Source organism: Strongylocentrotus purpuratus, unplaced genomic scaffold (genome assembly GCF_000002235.5).
Source record: "Strongylocentrotus purpuratus isolate Spur 01 unplaced genomic scaffold, Spur_5.0 spur5_scaffold_7, whole genome shotgun sequence".
Lineage (NCBI taxonomy): Eukaryota > Metazoa > Echinodermata > Echinoidea > Camarodonta > Strongylocentrotidae > Strongylocentrotus > Strongylocentrotus purpuratus.
This window is the reverse complement of record NW_022145613.1, coordinates 35,050,153-35,070,983: the sequence shown is the minus strand read 5'-3', so window position 1 is coordinate 35,070,983 and position 20,831 is coordinate 35,050,153. Positions and strand designations below refer to the sequence as shown.

Here is a 20,831-nt window from a genome sequence, read left to right as displayed (position 1 = left end):
TGTAAAACCAGTCACTCAAAGATTTTTACTTTTTTGAGGCACTTGTTGATCATTTTGAAGCGCAATTTGTTCTGGGCTTCAATATTACACCATATCACAGACACTTATAACACGTAGGGCCATGCATCTCAGGTTTGTAAAACTGGAAACATTGTTAAACAATGCCTTTAAACATCTTTGTCTTGAATTGCAACCTTGGTATGGTAGGCTCAGGATGAGTTGGCAAAGAAAAAGGAGATGTTCCTGAAGGCTCGTCTAAAGAGAGAAGAGGAAGCTAAGGTCAAGAAAGCATCCAGAGAGGCTGAAGCAGAGAGGAAGAGGGAGGAGCTTAGGTAAGATACCTTCCATGTAATACAGAATCTAATGTCTATTAAACATCTAGTAGTGTTAAGATTACCGATCCTGTCAACATGAGGAATAGACCAGTTTACGGTCAGCACATGTCCAAAATGACCCTGAATACCCACAGATTTTCAAAACTTAAAGAGGTCCCACGATGTACATTTTGAAATAATCACTCCTACAGCGATGGATGTGCTACATAAATAGCTTTTATTTCCCCTTTTCAAAGAATACTTCCACCTGTGTATCATGGAGTACACTGCTTGTGCATAAATGAATAACTATTACATAACTTTCATATCCAGTACTTTGTCTCTATGTATTTCACAATTTGGTCTGCAATGGCCTTTATCTGCTCATGCTCAAACTGCAACTATGAACTGGCTGATTATGATCCCTATTCTAACTGATCACACTTAGCTGTAGAGTTGATTCTAGTCACATAAGAAACTTCCTGTAGTGTGGTCACACTAGCAAATATCAGTGGAATCAAATTTACCAGAATTAAATTTCTCAAAATTTAATGGAAATATGGAAGCTTCACTTGTAGTTTCTCAGGCAATTTACCTTCCTACTGGCAAAACTTTGGAAAGATACTCTTTCTGGCAGATTTACAACACCTTATTGTGTTTGAATCAAGATTACTTGAAAAAGACACATTTCTCACTCTCTTCCTCGTCTTGTAGGAAAAAGCAAGAGGAAGCTGAGATGAAGAAGGCAGAGCAAGCAGCCAGGAGAGAACAGATTAGACAGGAATACCAGAGAAAGAAACAGGCAGAATTGGTGAGTCAACATTCTATAAAATATCCCTTATTAGTAGCCCAAGGCCCCATTTCACAAAACTTGTCTGATGTCATCAGTGACAAATGACAGTTTTTGTTATAAGCTACTGAAATCCATGCTTCTGATTGGTTATTAGCAGATCTGTCACTGATTTTTGTCTTTTGTCATTGAAAAAAGGCTTTGTGAAACGGGTCATGCCATCGAAACTAACTGTAATAAAATATAACTTGTTTTAAAGGGGACCTTCAAGAACTGTGTTAGATGGGGTCTTTGTGAATGATTGTTTTCTTTTTTTGTGTGTGTGGGATGCATAGATCTTCATCAGGTTGATTATAAAGTGTCGTAAGATGCTGCTCCGTGGCAAAATTCAACTCTGTAACAATATAGGTCATATGAGGTATGAGGAAACGATTGTGTTGACCATCATACTTTGTAACCAAATTTTCTTTTGTGCTTTTTATGTCTCAACATTTTAACTAAAACTTTGGTCTAGATTTCTGCAGGAGGTTCTTTCCACAGAAAGTAGATTCTCTGAACCGTCTTGCTGCAGTTTGATTCTCATGTTTTTTATTTGAACGTTGTGGTGATGGATTGATTTCATCCTGCTTCACATCATGGCTGCGTATTATAAAGAGTTATGATTAATCTTAAGTTTGATCAATACACGATGAGCCATAGACTTACGATCAATCAAAAGGCTTTATAATACATGGCCCATATCATACATCATACATTTCCCCCTTATTTGCATATCTTAGGATCCTGACAGTGTGCCACCACCCCCAAGAAAGCAGAAGTCATCCCGACCCCGCCCCAAGTCACAGATGGTTACATCAGACAAGGGACCAACACACAGTCATGGCTATACTGCTCTGGATGGTGCCTCAGACATCGGACTCAGTAAGTTTATCACTTGTACAGATCTACTTGTAGTGCTGGTATGGACTTTTCTTTAGAAGAACAATGTGATAGGTTATTGTAGCATTTGTGAAGATTCTTGTATGAAATCTGACATTAATTGACATTTCTAAGTCTTTTGCTTAACCTATTTTCGACTCGATTCTCCCAATCTCATAGGCTTAATAGTTAATACTCTAGAGCAAGGTTTTCTGCCAGAATTTTTCAAGTGCTTTGCTGAGATGATTTTTCATGATGTAGAAAGGATGCAATGATATGATGGCATGCATCTTTGTAATATTCATGATATCCATGCTCTTTCTATTTCTTAATAAAGAAAATATAACATTTCAACATTTCATCTTCAGAACGTTTCTAAGTAGTTATTGCTTTGTATGTATCTTGTGTGCATTATGATGATACATGTATTGCTACTTGTACTTTGTAGGTACCAGTAAACTTTGTTTCTGCCATTGCTTTAGTTTGGGAATCAGTGCTTTGCAGGGTGCTACATTTCTTGTCATGGATTCATGATACATTACCTGATACACAGGCTCCTGAACACTCATTTACCTTCGCATACATGATATTTACAAATCTTGATTTAGAATTTTAAAACAGAATTCATTTGATCATCGTTGAACGCCACCTGTTTTGCTCTTGTGGAGCAAGCAAAATATCTTTGAAAAACTCGCCTTCCTGACGAGAATTCTAGCCCACAGCCATCGGGCAAATGCTTCATGTAGCACCATGCTATATGTCCATAGATTGCTTTCGTCTTTGGTGGCTGTCCCTCGGATCATAGTGCATGCAAACACCCCTACATGTCCAATGTACTATCCACCCATATTCAGGTGTACAGAAGAAGTCTTATACCATACAGTCATCGGCCGAAGGGGAAGCCCCTGTAGCAGGTGCTACAGCAGGTGCCACAGCACCCCAGCCCCAGGGCTCTGGTATGTAGCTCATCTAAGTGTTGTGTGGATTCATCGTCATCACCAACTTAAACGTTTCTACCCCCAATACATCGTGTGCTTATGCTCATATGTTTATTCCCAGAGTTCTTATCATGTAACCGTGTGGTGTTGTGTGTTGTTGTTACTAACAATTTGACTTTTAGAGGAATTAACCCATCCCAAAAAACAAAACAAAAATACATATATATTTCCAGATATATTAGCAGTGGAAATATGAACTACAAGATGCATTAACATTTAATAAGGCAAAAACAACGAAAAAGTAAAGTAGAAATATAGAAAAGGAGCAAATCGCATGTATTTACAAAAGTGCCTCATATTTTAAATGTCCAAACCTTGATAGAGATTGTTTCTCAGTAACAGATTGAAGTTTGTTTAGGTCTCAAAGTATAAGATGGCGAGAAGAAATCAACAGTTTTAGAGACTAAATAATAAAGGCCTGCATGATGCTTGTACCTCAAATGTCTTGGGTGCTGAAGAGTTTTAAGCTGATTTTCAAGGGACTATCATTGATATTAAATTTTTCACAAATAAATCGATCATAGATTTTGGATTAACTGCTGAGTCTGAGAATTTGTTCATGACCATTAACATGATTTTGACTTCAATATGATGAAGAACACAATGTGTATGGTTGGTGTGATTGATTTATAGCACTAACCACATGTGTCAGCTAAATTTTGAGATGCAATACTCCTCAACATGTGAAAATGTAAATCACTGATAAACGTTTTGTTTAATTAATTTTTAATTTATTTGTGTTTTCATTGTCTCAACTTTTCAGCACACTAACCACTCACTTTCTCTTACAGACCAGCTTTTCCTTAATCAGTGTTTGTTTTGTGTTTTTATGTTATGTGTTTTTATGTTTTGTGTTTTTATGTTTTTGTTTTTGGTGTTTCTAATCATTCTTTCCTCATTTATTTCCCAGTGTGATGTTACTTTCTACTGCAAACATGTTAAATTGAAGTGGAATTTAAATGAAATATGATGTCGTACAATAATTATTGCTCCCTTCTCTGATCATTAATAATTGAAGGAACTCAGAAACTGTAGTTTTCGCCATAGAACTAATTTTGCTTATCTTAACACCTAGCTATCTCTCTTTCACAAACACAAAACCTGTAATCTTATTTGTGAACAAAAAATAAAATGTCACACCATCCATGTCTTGACAAAGCTTTTGCACTTGCTCCATGCACACTGTATGAGATATATAAATATCAAAAAGGGAATGCACTCAAAATAAATACAAAGTATGAATTCATGCATTTTTTTAAAAGAAGAGAAATAAAGAGAGTGAATAGTGATGTCTTCTTTATTGTCAGTGCCTATTCAAAATGAAGATATGTACTTTTCCTTGCCTGCCTTAATGGTTGCTTGATTCATACTGTATGGGGAGTGCGGAGAATTAATTTGGAGGGTGTTTGTTTCTCATCATTCGTTTTCATCAATCATTGAACTGTAGCTTATAATTCCACCCTATCCTCTCTTTCTTTCTTTTTTTCCCCTGAAATCTATCATACCCACCTCTGCCCATCAACAGAGAATCAATCAAAAGCTCCAGCTCCTTCACAACAAGGAGACGCACCCCATCCCCCGCCCCAACCCGCACCCCAGGGGGCTGTTGCGGCCCCTCCCCAATCATCATCAACAACACCCCCATCTACAGCATCTCCCGCACCAGCCGACCAAGGGGCCAAAAAGTCCCCCTCCTCTGTACGGCGCATCCCAGAGGCTGTCAAACGCAGACCCCCTTCCCCCAGACCAAGGTCTAACACCCTACCCGGTAATCTGTCACCGATGCGCTCCCCAGAGAAACCTATTTCTCACAACCTCCCTCAGATTCAATCCCCTGAATCAGGGGCTGTTGTGGTGTCACCACAAGAGGGAGCTGTTGCCAATGTTTCTCCGAGCGTAGCATCCCAGGAGAGCAGTGGCTCCGGTGGAAGTCAGGCGGCTGATTATGCTGGTTCGTTTTACCGTCTCAAGTTTGCTCGATGTTTGCCTGCCGCAATATTTATTTTGCATGGACTACTAGAATATGCAAGAGTTGTATCAATCAAAATATTAAAATCTACAAAGCTCTAGTCTTAGACTAGCCCAGTATTACCTGCCTGCATGAATGTAATTTTTTTCTACATGCTAAACATCTACCGGTACTCTTCTCCCTAAACAAGAGCTCAACCGCAATGAGATTCTCCTTCCAATTATTCATTTACTTTAACCTCTAATTTGCTTCTTTCTTACCTCTCTCCCTCCTGATAAATCTAAAGCAAGGTTATGAAATACCAGTCCATCTAATCTTCATTTTAGTTTCTTTTATTTGGTTTGATGTGATGCTTGTGGTATATAGGCAGGTTTTTATTGTGATATTTCATATATTTGTTCTTTGTAAGTGCAAAATGATTTTGCATGAATATTATTTTGTATGCATGTTACATCTGTCTTTTTCTGTTTGTTTTTGGTACTCTCATGTATTATGCAGTTCATATTTTAATGTAGGTTGTATACATGCAATTGTTTTGTTTGAATTTATACTTATTATTTGTCACTAACATTCAAGATTATCCACAAAAATATTTCTCTAACATTGTTCATGATTAATATCAACCAATTATTGGTTGGTTGTTAGTGTTTTATCATTGAATATTATCATCAAATATTATCATGTAAGCATGAACACAGATGATTCAACTTTATGAATAATACCTTCCATATCTCATCAATATATAATTCCATAACATTTTCATATTGATGTTTTGATACTTACTTTTATATTACCCTGGCATAAAGAATACCTTATAGAAAACAAAGTTAAAATGTGGAAAGTTTTGTGAGCATTGCGGTTGCCACATTTGCTTTGTTGAAGGTATGTGTTAGAATGAAGTAATAGTTGGCTTGTGTTTGGAAAATTCAACAACGTTATTTCATTCCTGAAGACAAGTGATGATCTTTTCTTCATCAGTTGTCTTCAGGAATGAATTTAACCTGCTATTATCCTTTGTACTCCAATTGCAAGAAAGCAAATTGCATAAATAAGTTGGTGCTCTCTGGGGTGAAGGTTTCTCATAAATGCAATAGATTTGGCAACTGTTCCCCTGTTACATGTATATAGTTTTCACCAAATATTAATCCCTACCTTCTCAGCTATGATTTTTCCTCATTGGAAAATGAAGGTCTTGTTAATGATTTAAAAAGTCTTTTGAACTAAAGCTTGGTGCATTATAAACTTAAACTGGTACGTCACATTTTCAAGAAAATGGCTGCGCCCATGTCATGCTAAAAGGCATCATAAAATGCCAAGAATATATTCATTTATATATCTCCTGTAAAACAAAAAAGGGCCTGCAAAATTGGTGGACTTCAGTGCGTTAAAGTGTTTTCCTTATTCCCTTTTTCCTGACTTCAAATCTACTGGGTGTGTTGTTCTAAACTTCATGATTGTTAGCCAGTTCCTTCCCTCACTGTTATCCCCATAGTTGATTGTTGGCAAAAAGTGTTGAAGTTTGTTGATGTGTTGTTTTGATGTAGTGCAAACTTGTTTTATTTGTGAAAAAATGACTTGATTTGAAAGGGAACCAGTAATATATATATATATATATATATATATATATAACTATATATATATATATATATATATATATATATATACATTTTAATTCAAATAATACAATGATAAAGACACATTAATTTTGTTAGATGTAGTACGCAATATGAGTGGTTTAACCAATTAAAATTGTAGGCAAAATATGCAGGGAGGATAGAATGATAAACACCTGACTAGAATTGCAAAATTGCTAACTCTACATATGATATTTATCTTTTAAAAACATGGAAATATATACAAATTTGATGAATTTCCAAAATGGTTTTTGTAGGGAATGTAGTACCTGGTACTCTTTATAGTATATCACATTAAACAAGTCCAAAAGGGTTAAACCTTCCATGATTTGTTAAATATTCTTAGGAGAGACCCACAGTTGTGTTGTACATTGTACACACTGGGATAAATGAATATGGAGAAGCAATGAAATGGGTAATGCATCCTTAGAGTGTTAAAAGGAATTTTATGAAGGGTTTTGGACACTCTCGAGTCTTGATAACATTTAGAGATTCTCTCTCCCTCCCAATGTCACAGGTCCCAAGCTGTTTGTGAAACCAACCAGTAAGTCCAATCGTCACATCATCATCAATGCTATCTCTCACTGCATCTTGGCAGGAGTCGTCAATGAGAAAACCAAAGACAAAGTTCTACAGGTACAAAGCATGTATATACCTACTTTGCATTAAGTACAGTACAAGGACAGTATCAAGACAAAGTTGTAATTGCTTAGAACTAAAACCAGAGTTATTCTCCTTGCCTTGATATATGAGGACCCCAAGACTTGACTACATTACTGACCCAATAATCACTGCTGTCAAATGATATCAACATTTTTTTATTTATTTACCGGTATTTATTTATTTATTTATTTATTTATTTTTATTTATTTATTTTTTTTTTTTTGGGGGGGGGGGAGGATGGTACTTTCAAATTCCATTTCATTTTCAGGTGCTTGCACAATATTAGGGTAACAACTCCTTTTTTATACCAACATGTACAGCAAGAGCATAGAGGTACACTCATACAATTTCAATATCATCGCTTTGATGATCTCATATTATTTGGATAAAAGGAATAAAAAGAAGCAGTGGTTTTAATTGAGAGATTTTGTGCTCACAATTTCGACGACGGTATCTTTAGAGGAAAATGCCAGTTTCTGTTTTTACCCATGTCCATTCATCAATTCTCTCCCCCAACAGGAAATTGCCAAGGCAGACCAGAAGCATTTCATGATCTTGTTCCGTGATCACAGCCTTCAGTTCCGATCCCTCTATAGCTTCACTCCAGAGTCCGAGGAACTGACCAAGGTCTATGGTACAGGTCCGAGGCATATCACCAATAAGATGACCGACACTCTCTACAAGTAAGCAAAATTTGCTCTGAGGAGTGGATGTGTGTTTCTTACAATGTGTAACAGAGGTTCTACAAGTACATGTATATATATTATTGAAAACTTACATGAACATATCTCTAGATAGATATATAATTGCATTGATAGACAGATATGTGGATGGGTAGATAGATAGATAGATAGATAGATAGATAGACAGGTAGGTAGATTGATTGATAATAGAAATAGATAGAAAAATAGAGAGGTAAATAAATAGATAGATACATGTAAAATGGTAGACAGATTGATTGATCAACTGATTGATAAGCATAAGATTATTCACTAGCTGCTAGACCATTAACTACCGTATGATGTTTTTAATTATGTTATATGTTTTTGTTTGATTTTGTTTTTTTCCAGATACAACTCTGGTGGGAAGCATTTTGCCAAGGTTCCATCCAAGTCCCTGTCAGTGCAGATTGACGGTGTCACAATCAGCAGTGCCTTCTGGCAGTCCAAGAGAGCAGTCGCCACAAAGAAATAGTAGTACAGGTCAGGTCAAGGGTTCAAAGGTCAAAAGGTCAAGTAGTGTCGCCATCCAGAACTATCATCGGTATGTGACTTGTCAGAGGTGAAAGATTGGCATTATATTTAATGAAACTGAGAGATTTAAGTATGATGATTGAATTTTTATGATGTTAAGTGGGTCAGAGGTTAAAGGTTAAAGGTCAGGTGATCTTAAGTGAATACCTCCATGATTCTTTTTTCCACATGTAGTTGTAATCAACTAATTCATGCATGGCTGCCATATTCAACTCATAGTTTATGATGGACTAGACTTAGTCCAGTATCACAGTCACGTGCCATACACGTGCAGATAAATCTGCGGAGGTCGTCTTGATGAGGTCAGTTGTCGTCATGGCAATGGTACTGGAGTGAGATAATGTATGTATGGCTTCTTGTGATACATTAAGATTCACAGTGTATGAAATATTGAATGGCATCCTAGACTCTTTGTCTGAGTGAAACCATATGAAGACAATTAAATGTGGTTATCAACATTCAAGTAACCTTGTCTCTTTGCTAGGCTTCATGAAATGAATACTTTGTACGAATCACATGATGTGTTCAGATCTGTAGTGTATGGTATAGTATGGTTTCATCGCTCGAGCGATACTACATCTACAAGGCAATGTTGAATGTTTGTTAATAACAAGCATTTGTGGCTATGTGTACAGGCTACGCTGTATTGAAATGCTTGCAAAATGATAAACACTGGGTACAAATTATGTGCTGAACATACATTTCTTTATTTGATTTACTAGTAATCATTATTGATTGGCAATATCGATCACATTCTTGATTCGTTGACAACAAATATGGAATATGTCTTTATTTGGATGCAGTTACATTATATGATACCAAACTGCTTTTAACCATGTGCAATTAATGTGTTGAATGTGAAACACATCTACTATAGCTTGTATATAGCTAAATGTCTCTCTTTCTCTTTTCACTGTGAAATATTTACAAACCTATTTATTACCAGCAACATATGCACAGAGTTCAAATCAATTTTCATTTACGTTACTACTTATGGTGGTTTGGCAACAACAAACATGTTGAATATAACCTATAATGTTTATCATAATGATATGTAGGAGCAAAACACACTCTGCCTTTTGAGTGATGGATTAATAGAAAGCAGATTTTTCTTTTCGTCACAAGTGGAAATAACTTTTGTACTTACATGCTCAGTAATGCTGTAATCTTTTTTTTTGGATATACTGTGTATTTGCTTTTATCATATGTTCTCTTCATTTCATTTTATGTCATGCACAAATTTAGAAGTAGGCAAGAAGCAAAATCTTAACATTAATTTTGGATGATTAAGAGCTCTCATACTGACAAAGTGAAAAAATGTATTAGGAAGATAAAAGACAATGTATATTCAATATTTTGCCATGGTACCAATGTTTCTTCACCCTTTTGGTATTATTCGAAGTTCTGTGTTATAAAGGACCATTCAAAAAGATATCTCCAAGGACTTTAAAAGTAAGTTATATTCTTGTCCCATGTAGATGATGAGAATATTCATATTATTGATAGGTGTATTGTGAACTACACTATGGCTTTGATACCCATGCTTTTTCTTTCAATTTACTGTTTCTTATGACTTATTGACTTTTCATTGTTTTGTAATCATGCTTGCTTTTGCAGCTAATTAGATTCCTTTGTGCCTTGTTTTTGTCCTATTGATATTGATGCACACAGACCCTAATTGGGGGGAGACAGTATATTGTAGTGAATGTAATGAATTTCAAAAACAGCCATTCATCCTGTGAATGCGTACCCTAATTTTATTGCTAAATTTTTCAAATAATATAATTAACTTTATGATGTAATCCTTCATTTTCACGTGTTGTGATAACAAATTTCATGCGCATTTTATATCTCAAAATGACTTAAAGGTAAACACACTATTGCGCTGACCCCCTCAAATGTTTATAGTCCTTTAGTTTGCAGTGCAATTTAATATGTTTTTTTCTCTGCAACACTGTTTTCTTTATTCTGTTTGTTATCAATTGTAGAGGTGTAGTTTTAACATATTGGGCTGATTTTGGTCAGCTAAACTTATAAGGATTCATTCTGCATGAAGATATGTGATGTACATTATTTGGGTGAAATGTTCTGAACTTATTTATTCATGCACTTTTTGTTCCTAACACTGCATGGCCTACATTGTATACTTAAGGTTGAAGGACATTTCTTCACGTCATTGTGGAAATACATTGCACTGAGAAGGTTACTAATTTTGAGGTCCCTCTTGAATTCATTCATTTTGGATGGCAATTGACAAGACAAGGAAAATGGGATATCTTTCTTTTTCTTGTGACTTTTTGGAATTAATTGAATGATTCTAGTAGAGATATTTTGTTTTTATTAATGGGTGTATGTAATAATAACCAACCAATCTAGTCAATAGACGATCTTCACTTTATTTTTTACACAAAAATACTGATTGACAATAGAGGAGCATTTATTTATTTTTTATTTGTAATGTAGAAGCAATATACTTGTTTAATTATATGTTATTTTGCTGGTGTGTCTATCATTAGTTTACTAGAAAGCTAGTTTGTTCATGGGCTTCCATTTATTTATTTTTGCTTGCAAAATGATCAAGTGTGTTATTTTCTGAGAATTATTTTTACGTAGCAAAAATTCATCTTGTGTTTCATTATTGCATTTCATTATTGGAATGATTGCATAATATGAAGTGTGTGGATAGCTGTTTTTAATGTGGAAACTGCTCCAGATGAGAAAACTCCTAGTTCTTTTACTTTCTCCTCTTTCCCATTTCTGTCTTTTCTTCTTCTCCCCATCATTGCTATTTTTACATCTTAGTTATGTCTTTTCTTTTCCTCTCGGCACTTTTTCATACATGTTGGTAATTTCTTCCGCCCCCCCCCCCCCCCCCACCCTTCTCCTTCTCTATCTCTAATTCTTTCTCTCTGGCATTCTTTACCTAATTGATTACATCTGTAAGGGTTCAGAAATGTAATTACTGCCTGGCCCTTTTAGAAGGTTTTCATGCAGTAGAACTTTTCCATGCTGAAAATATCTTACTTTTTTGTTCATCTGAAACATGAATGAAATATCTGTGCAACGTCAGTGATGCAACCAATAATATGTGTATATTTGTTTGAGATTATACATATTCTTATGTTTATCACATTTTTGTTATTTTCGGTACATTGAATTCATCATTTTTATTTTCATTTTGCCTTTCTCTCTCTCTCTCTCTCTCTCTCTCTTGCTTGGTGATAAAGATTACTTTGGCTTTCTCCATGCCTTGTGACATTCCATCATTTATTTTTTTGTGCTAAAAGAATATCTATCTACCTGATAAAAGTTGGTCACCGTTCCCTTTCTTTCTATTCAATACTCTCTTGTATTTATGTTAAGAAGTAATAGATAAGGCAAAACATTTGCACAGTTATAATTGTATCTACTTATGGTAATATATGAATGTACCGGTATGTAGGTAAAGTGGCGATGTGACGTTTGTACGTGGGATCATCTTTCTTTTTTTAATATTAATGTTTCATAACCTTGTGTAAAGTAGATCATGAAGTTTGTATATAATGCTGTACATAATATATTACTTTGTACATAGAATAGTGTCAAATTTGAGTTGTGTACTATAAAGTTGCATTGAATTCAAATGCGGATGTACAGATGGATGTATTTAATGCCTTGTATAGCTCCTATTAACGGGACACGGAGAACATGCTGAAATTCAGAGTAGAATTAACGACACCATTGAAGGTTTTAAACAAGAGTTATATCGCCTATTTGCCTTTAGCATAGATTTTATCAAATATATTTAGAGTTGATTTATTATAGAGAAAATATGATTTGAGATTCTGAGCATGTGCGATTTATTTTTTGGGTGAAATTTCATTGATTTGTAAATGCTGATTTTGATGCATTCATGTATATGTTAATTCTAGCCTGGCTGGCCGACATTTAGTTGTATTTTGAAAGTCTATTCACTTGTCAATAATGAGAGCGCACATGATCGTGGGAAAACATTTGTATTTTAGGAATGTTGAGGATCGATACTTTGATCATCCATTTAAAATTCAAGAATCAGAACTGTTAGTGGTAGTAATAAATGCCTTGAAAACTAGAATTCAGAAGAGACATATTAGCTATATTAATGCAGAGTGGTTGGTAAAATATTAAAAAGAGATTTTAATAAAACAGGACTTGTCATGGAATATCCCGGATAAACTTAGGAATGTCTACAGCAATTATTAGCGAGGATGGACTATACTCATTGATCGCATCTGTACGCCTTTAGTTCGCTAATCTATTTATATAGTGTCTCCATCGTTCTAAATAAAATCTCATGAGACAAAATTGACATTAACTCCTTTTTGAGAATGCTATCTGCCTTAATGTTTTTTAATAGGAAGTTGATACTTGCACATGTAGGTCGTGTAATCATTCTCTCACATTAGAATGAATGTAGCTGTGTACAAAATCACCAAAATTGTACAACACTCATTAAACCAAATCCATGGATTAACAGTTGAGTTGCAAAGATTTATTTAATTATTGCTATCTGGAAATAATCTATGGTGTTGACGACATTCACATGTTCCCTGTATAAACTTTGTGGTTTTATATTTCATTGAAAAATGCAAAAACCTGAAAGTTATACATCATACTTTGTACCCGCGTGTATATTGACTCCACTTCATGCATTTTCATACTTAATTACATGATCATACTTGATGCATTTGATTTCAACTATATGTATTGTATTACTCTGATGGTAAAGCTTGCATTAACTGTAGAATCTGAGTCATGATTGAAAACAAAACATTGAATATAGGACAACAATTTGCAATCATTTCAACTGGAAGTCATTTTACATAATTTTACATAATTATATTAGTTTCTCTTAGATATTGAATTATCAAAATATAAAATAACATGGATCACAAACTATTCTGATGTGTAGAAAAGAAAATAATTTCATTTTTTTCCCTCAACAACTTACTGTAATACATTTAATGCAATGAGTGTAAACTGTATTCTGATATAGCTTTCAGTTAAAATCAGATCAAATCTTTCAATTAATAAGTTAATGTCTTACATTTAATAAAATGCATGTTGTCATTAAGAAGTGAATGTTAATGTACCTGAATATGCCCGATTTGATACACACACGTACATGTGATTGTGTCCGATTTAATGAATATATTTGTTATAAAAACGCTGCCAAAATGCTAGTATGTAAATCGGTTGATTTTCCATACTTCAGATTCAAATAAACCTATCTAGTTGTGTTTTGTCTTTCTTAAAGATATGCTAAAGGTATAATACTCGCCTGTGTATAGTCAATGCCATGTTTTCCAGAAATGAATGGTGTTTGAGTGTTAAAGAAACAATAGATATTGTGCCCGTTAATGTTGTAGATTTTAACTGTTATTTCTTTGTCTGTAAAAAGTCCCACTTGTTGTGTGCATATACAATGTATAATTATTGTAAACAAAATGGCTGGATACATGTGTGCAGCATTAAAATATGGAAAATAATTATGAACAGAAACATAGAATTGTGTAATTTCTTTTTATTTGCATTATCATTCTAAAATATTTGATGAAACATTATATTTAAGATAACATAGAAGATCAAAGAGGCTCTGAATTGTTGTCATCCGAAGATTTAAAATAGTTTTTGACAAAAAATTCTCTTAAAGCTATTCTTTCTCTTGTAGATGAAGATATACTTTATTTATTTGGCAGTCTTAAATTGAAATATCACATTTGAAGTACATAAAGTATGTTAGATTATTGCATAACCATGCATGAATTGATAACAGTTCCTCCAAATGCAATCAGCTTATATGAATGAATCATTTAAACATGAGCATTATAATATGCAGGCATCTGTATGTGTATTTAGTTTGACAAATAGCCTATGTCAATCAAAATATGAATCTCGCAAACAATCCTTCATATCCATGAATATAAAATCATCAACTGAAAATAATTGACAAGAAAACGGCAGGCCTGAACATTAACTCTCAACATTACTTCCGCTATAATAAGCAAAAATAATCAGTAGATATTGCTTTTACACAAGTGTAGTTTCACACACATAACAAAAATTGCAAGAGTTATCAAAACAAAATGATATCCAAACTGTTGACAAACTTGATTTTCATATTATTGTTCCAGCATTGAAATAATAACATGATCATCCCTTCGTTGCCACAGCATTTCTCCTTCAAAATCGATCTGTCCTTGCTTTCTGGCACGCATCAAAATCCCGACCAGTTTATTTGAAATATTCGAGTACACATCGAAAAGCTTCCCAAAGCGAATCCAATAACGAACTTGCCCATCATCGGTGGCCTGTTTTTGCCCATATTGTTGCATAATGCCGACGAGTTGCTTGATCTCGCCGCTGATGCGCTCCCCAGCCTTCTGCCCTCGTATAGCCGTCATCGAGCCTTCGACGGGGCGGGCGTAGTTGGGGTCGTCTTTGTCGAGTTTTGTCCTGGTGGACGACCCCGCCCATTCCGAGAAAGGGTTGATGAGTTGTTTGTGTTTGTGCTCGTCCTCGACATGTTTCCACTTGGCTATCCTGCTGCTCAGGCTTCCACCGGCCACCTCTCCCGTCCCATCGTCATCACCAGGGAGAGCGTTTTCTTCTTCGAGATCCATCTTGGACCGGAAAAGTTTTCTAAGTTCTCTAGAATCCTGAAATCATCTGTAAATGAATAAAAAATATCAGGTGAACTGTGACGAAATTCACTCAAGCCTCGAAGCCTAAGGACACCACCACACACAAATACACGCACACACAATAATATTAACTCACCAGTTGCTCTATCCCCAGACGGATCGAGTATCTCATTTATAACATTTTCTCATTTACAAAATTATTAATATAGGAATGTTGTAATTTCATTTAAGACACGTTTCTGCAAGGATTTTTGAAACAAATGTTTGAAGTCAAATATTGATGAAAGAATACAATATTTACGTTTTCTAAGTACAGAAACCCCAAATTATGTATAGGCCTAACTTTTATCAATATCTTACACGACGTCTTCATTCACATTATAATAAATTTTGCCGATCAAATTTTTGGCGAATTGGGGTTCCCACCCCCCCCCCCCCCCCCCCCTTTTCCGGGGAAAGAATACAATATTTACGTTTTCTAAGTAGAATACAGAAACCCCAAATTATGTAGATCTAGGCCTAACTTTTATCAATATCTTACATGACGTCTTCATTCACATTATAATAAATTTTGCCAATAAAATTTTTGGCGAATTGGGGTTCCCACCCCCCCCCCCCCCTTTTTCCGGGGGGGGGGGGGGGGGGACTCACATATTAGGACATACAGGGGGTGCCGCTCTAATGGGTAACCTTTTCACACAAAAATCCCTAAACATGGGTCCCACTTTGGCGCTAGTGTAGCAAGGTATCCAAAATATAGCTAGTGTAGCAAGGTATCCAAAATATAGCTTACTAAAACAGACCTCAAATTTTAGACCCCAAATTTCGTGTTTATCATTATCTCTAGGGTTAGGGTTAGGGTAAGGGTTAGGGTTAGGGTTCTAGGGTTAGGGTTAGGGTTCTAGGGTTAGGGTTAGGGTTAGGGTTAGGGTTAGGGTTAGGGTAATGATGACCACAAAATTTGGGGTCTGTTTTAGTAGGCTATATTTTGGATACCTTGCTACACTAGCGCCCCCACTTTTAACAACCATAACAAATCAGACTGTTTTTCAAAATTTCCAAAATTTCCATAACACCCGAAAATTGTGAAAAATTTGTCTTTTTTTCGAGAAAAAAAAATGACCCCTAAAAATGGGTACGGCTTTCGGAGCTTGAGCGGCACACCCCCGTCCAAACCAAATCTAAGTAGGCCTAGATCTAGCCTATAATTCAAGTCAGCTCCAGGCCACTTTTACATTTTTGTCCAGTATCGACTAGATCTAGACCTAAATCAAAAACAAATATTGAGCGCGTCTAGACGAGTTCAAATCAGCTGCAGGCCAGGGCAGCTGTAAACCAGTGAGAACTGGTTTTCACCTCGAACAATTAAAACCTATGAATAGCTGAATACGAATCCTGGACAACTCGCCACAAAGACAACCCGCCCCAAGACAACCCGCCACAATACCCTGGACATCCCGCCACAATACCCTGGACAACCCGCCACAATACCCTGGACAACTCGCCACAGCCTTTTCGGACAACTCGCCACACTTTTTCCCATCATGATTTCTAGATCTAAAATGAAATGAAATTGTCATTTTTCATGATTTTTGTGCTTTTATAAACACAGTCATTACAAAGAATAAAGAATAAAGTTGATTTCCCTAATTGTAACAATAATATATATTGAAATGAAATTGTCATTTTTCATGATTTTCGTGCTTTTATAAACAGTCATTAAAAATAATAAAGTTGATTTCCCTTGTAACAATAATATACTTTTGATCTAGAGGTCTATAACAGCTGCATTTTTCTGTCCCAGAATTTTTTTATGGTAGGATACTGGAAGCACTGGTCTACCAAACGCTTTTTCGCGGCGGCGGCGTTCTTAATTGGTGATGGCTCGATTACATTGCTTTTGTCGAGCGAGTGGATCAGATTGGATCAGCTTATTTTGAAGCCTTTATGTCAGGGCCTGCACTTTTTGAAAAAGTATGTTAAAGAGAAAGAGGAAGAAAGAACGAGTGGCCTGCTAGTTTCACAAATGATGTTTCAAAATATGCTCATCTTGGCGTAATTAAATGCCTAAATCCCCTGAGCTTACAGGGGCTCCGTCCTCTGGAACCCACTAAGGGCCCTAACGTGGGCCCATGGATGCTCATCGGACCGTAAGTATACATACATAAAACCCATGAGCTTCTGGGGGCTCCACCCCTTGACCCCTGGACCCCACTCCACGTCAATTTGCGCTCAACTCACTTTGCTCACTATATACGCTCTATCAGATTGTTGATACTCCACTTCAAAAAACGTTCCGCCAGGGGCCTGCATGTTACGTGTAAGAGTGGTGGCGATGCAGATTTTTCTTCTGCCCCAAAAACGTTTTTGCGCATTACGCCACTGCCCCTGGAGGGTGAGCCCCCTGGAATATTCCCCACCCCCCACCCAAGTGACCCAACCCAATCCCAAAGTGCTTCCGGCGCGCCAAATTGGTTGCGATGTCAGGAATGCTCGTCCCGGCCTCTTTGGTAATCCTGGCAGTGACAACAAATATATTCCCCACTGAAATATAGTACTACTACTACTTCACTACTACTACTACTACTACTACTACTACTACTACTACTACTATACTACTACTAATAATAATAATGATGATGATGATTACAATTTAACGACGACGGTGATGATGATGACGACAACAATAATAAAAAGTACTAATAATAACTGCAAGAATCCAGACATTGTCTTCAGGGACAACAACAAAGTAAATTTCATCGAGGTCATCGTTCCCCATGACATCAACATCGCCATCAAAGAAAGAGACGTCTCAAGTATGAAGACCTCAGGATAGAAATCGAGAGGATATGGAACGTTCCATTCAATTCAATTCATTTGATATCATTCTCCATTAAAAAAATATTAAAACATACAAACATGGTATATCTAGCGTTAAGCAATTAAGAAAACTCGTAAAATTCATAACAGTTATAATACAATTCTTTTTGTTGGATCATAATGCTAAAAGGCGTGGTCCTATTTTTGTTACTAAAAGTGTAATAGGCCTACTCGTAGTGGTAGACAAACCAATCCACGTGATATTTTAGACTTATAACTTTAAATTGTATGTAGGGTATACTTAGTCTTTAGCTCATGTTTATTGTGTTTTAGAAATATAAAAATGTATATAATCATGTCTATGTATTTTATTATCATATACTTTGTTTTATATATTTTTCTGTATTGTGTTGTAAATATGTAGTGCTATCATACCCCTGAAGGGGGTCCATAGAGTCAAATGAAATTTTATCTTATCAGCGATCCTATCGCTTAGCGTAATATCCAGTCTATACAGGATCACACAGAACTCGCTCTCAATAAAAGATTGATTACAAGAAAAATGTGGGGTTAACAAAAAGGGCAATTAGCCTTATTAGCGTCAATCCCTTAGCAAGTATATACTGTATTGTTGAGAAAAGAAAAAAAGGGAAAGGGAAAGCAGAGGGAGCCTGAACACCAAGAAGAAGAAAAAAGGGAAGGAGAAGTGCATTAACTTAAACGTAATGTCATTTATTTTGACTGGAATACAATGATAGAATATGGGATTTATACAATCGTTTAAAAATACTAATTTATTTAGAGTTTTTCATATTAAACGGGATATTTTTCCATAAAACTGGCCCTTTAAAACATTAATTTGTACGGAATTTTAGGAAAATGAAAATTACCAGCATTACGAGTTTCATGAGAATGTATTTCATAATTAAATTTCAATTTACATGACATGGACCTTTGCAATAAACCCTTGCCACATAAACAGAAATATAGCAATATTTAATTATTTATATCACGAAAGTAACCCAGAAAATCTAGAAATAAACCACATTCCAATTTTATTTCGCGGGTCAACTGCCCACCCCCCCCCCCCCCTAGTACGCCAGTGCTTCCAGTATCCTACCATTAAAAAAATTCTGGGACAGAAAAATGCAGCTGTTATAGACCTCTAGATCAAAAGTATATTATTGTTACAAGGGAAATCAACTTTATTCTTTGTAATGACTGTGTTTATAAAAGCACGAAAATCATGAAAAATGACAATTTCATTTCAATATATATTATTGTTACAATTAGGGAAATCAACTTTATTCTTTGTAATGACTGTGTTTATAAAAGCACGAAAATCATGAAAAATGACAATTTCATTTCAATATATATTATTGTTACAATTAGGGAAATCAACTTTATTCTTTATTCTTTGTAATGACTGTGTTTATAAAAGCACGAAAATCATGAAAAATGACAATTTCATTTCATTTTAGATCTAGAAATCATGATGGGAAAAAGTGTGGCGAGTTGTCCGAAAAGGCTGTGGCGAGTTGTCCAGGGTATTGTGGCGGGTTGTCCAGGGTATTGTGGCGGGATGTCCAGGGTATTGTGGCGGGTTGTCTTGGGGCGGGTTGTCTTTGTGGCGAGTTGTCTGGACCCCACGTACCGTATATAGAAGGGGGTGTGTCATGTTGTCAGTGATGACGAAATTTCTGATTGAACGGTACGAGTAAACATAGACTATCGGAACGAACCATTGCCAATTTAATACCATTAGATGTGTATGGCTTTTCATCTTAAAGAAAATCTAATTTGGCTTTTTATTTTGGAGAGGAAGGCATTTATATAGGAATTCTATCTTAAAATTAAATCAATGAATATTCAAACAATATATATACAATATAATTTTTACCATGATTACTACTCCTCAGATTGGTCTTTGGTTAATCCTCTACCTTGGCGATCAATAGGAAAATGTGTACGAAAATAAACGAGGGAATTATCGCTATGTATGAACGCAAGATTTTTTTTCACACCGAATGTCATGATATCCGGACTGGTAAAAGCCATTTCTCACTTTAGATCACTTCTGCTGCAAAGTTCGTTTCCCGGCCTTTAAAGCCTATCTGCACTAGTTTTGCCAGGAGGGATTAGACCTCCCTGCCGTGGTCACTGACAGGTGTTTATCTCATCAAATCAGCTCTCAATAAACATACTAAAAAGGGGATCATGGGGGACCAACGGGTGTCGCTTATGCATTGTTTAATATAGAGGGCAAGTAGTCCAGTCCCAGTTTGTTTGCCTTTATAAATAGTGAGGCAAAGCAATAAATAATCAGTCTAATTATTTGTGACCTCTTTGCAAGCTTTCGTAGCTTGTTATGTATGAAAAGGAGTTCTTTCTGGAATCTGGGCTCGCCGCGGTGAACGAAAAAATTTAGATGCCCCCCCCCCCGACCCCCGCGATCCAATTGGGTGGGTTGAAGTACGTACGGTGTAGTGGTGTCAGGGGCGTACGCAGGGGGGGGGGGGGGGGGGGGTTGGGGGGTTCAAACCCCCCCCTTTGGTATTTTTATGTATGTAAACCCCCCTAAAAAAACCTAAACCCCCCCCCCCTTTGGTTTGGTTTTGTTTTGTTTTGTTTTGTTTTTATTATTTTAAAAAAATAAAATAAAAAATTAAAAAAAATTATACCCACGGCTAACCTAAATAAGGTGACCTTACCCCCCCCCCCCCCCCCCACGACAAAAAATGTCAAATTATGAAATTTCGAGACAAAAAAAAAAAAAAAAAAATGTGTCCCCCCACTGAGCGACTTTTCGG

General features: G+C 35.9%; 2 protein-coding genes across 9 annotated transcripts in view; one reads left to right on the top strand and one right to left on the bottom strand.

Annotated features, from left to right (window-relative positions):
- LOC754420 (calmodulin-regulated spectrin-associated protein 2) overlaps positions 1-11,613 on the top strand; it is a 43,730-nt gene extending 32,117 nt beyond the window's left edge. For 5 of the 8 annotated variants that reach the window (XM_030974373.1, XM_030974374.1, XM_030974378.1 and 2 more), the window contains 8 exons: positions 208-332; positions 1,029-1,125; positions 1,884-2,025; positions 2,877-2,978; positions 4,546-4,971; positions 7,141-7,259; positions 7,806-7,969; positions 8,357-11,613. In XM_030974373.1, the coding sequence (XP_030830233.1) occupies positions 208-332; positions 1,029-1,125; positions 1,884-2,025; positions 2,877-2,978; positions 4,546-4,971; positions 7,141-7,259; positions 7,806-7,969; positions 8,357-8,480 (1,299 nt within the window). In that variant the 3' untranslated portion in view covers positions 8,481-11,613. The remainder of the gene's footprint in view (positions 1-207; positions 333-1,028; positions 1,126-1,883; positions 2,026-2,876; positions 2,979-4,545; positions 4,972-7,140; positions 7,260-7,805; positions 7,970-8,356) is intronic. The other 3 variants (XM_030974375.1, XM_030974376.1, XM_030974377.1) reach the window with 3 other exon arrangements.
- A 1,890-nt stretch (positions 11,614-13,503) lies between these two features.
- On the bottom strand, positions 13,504-15,531 carry LOC100890577 (actin-binding Rho-activating protein). Its single transcript, XM_030974379.1, has one exon. The coding sequence runs from the start codon at positions 15,178-15,180 to the stop codon at positions 14,680-14,682; it is 501 nt and encodes a 166-aa protein (XP_030830239.1). The 5' UTR covers positions 15,181-15,531; the 3' UTR covers positions 13,504-14,679.
- Positions 15,532-20,831: the final 5,300 nt, after the last annotated feature.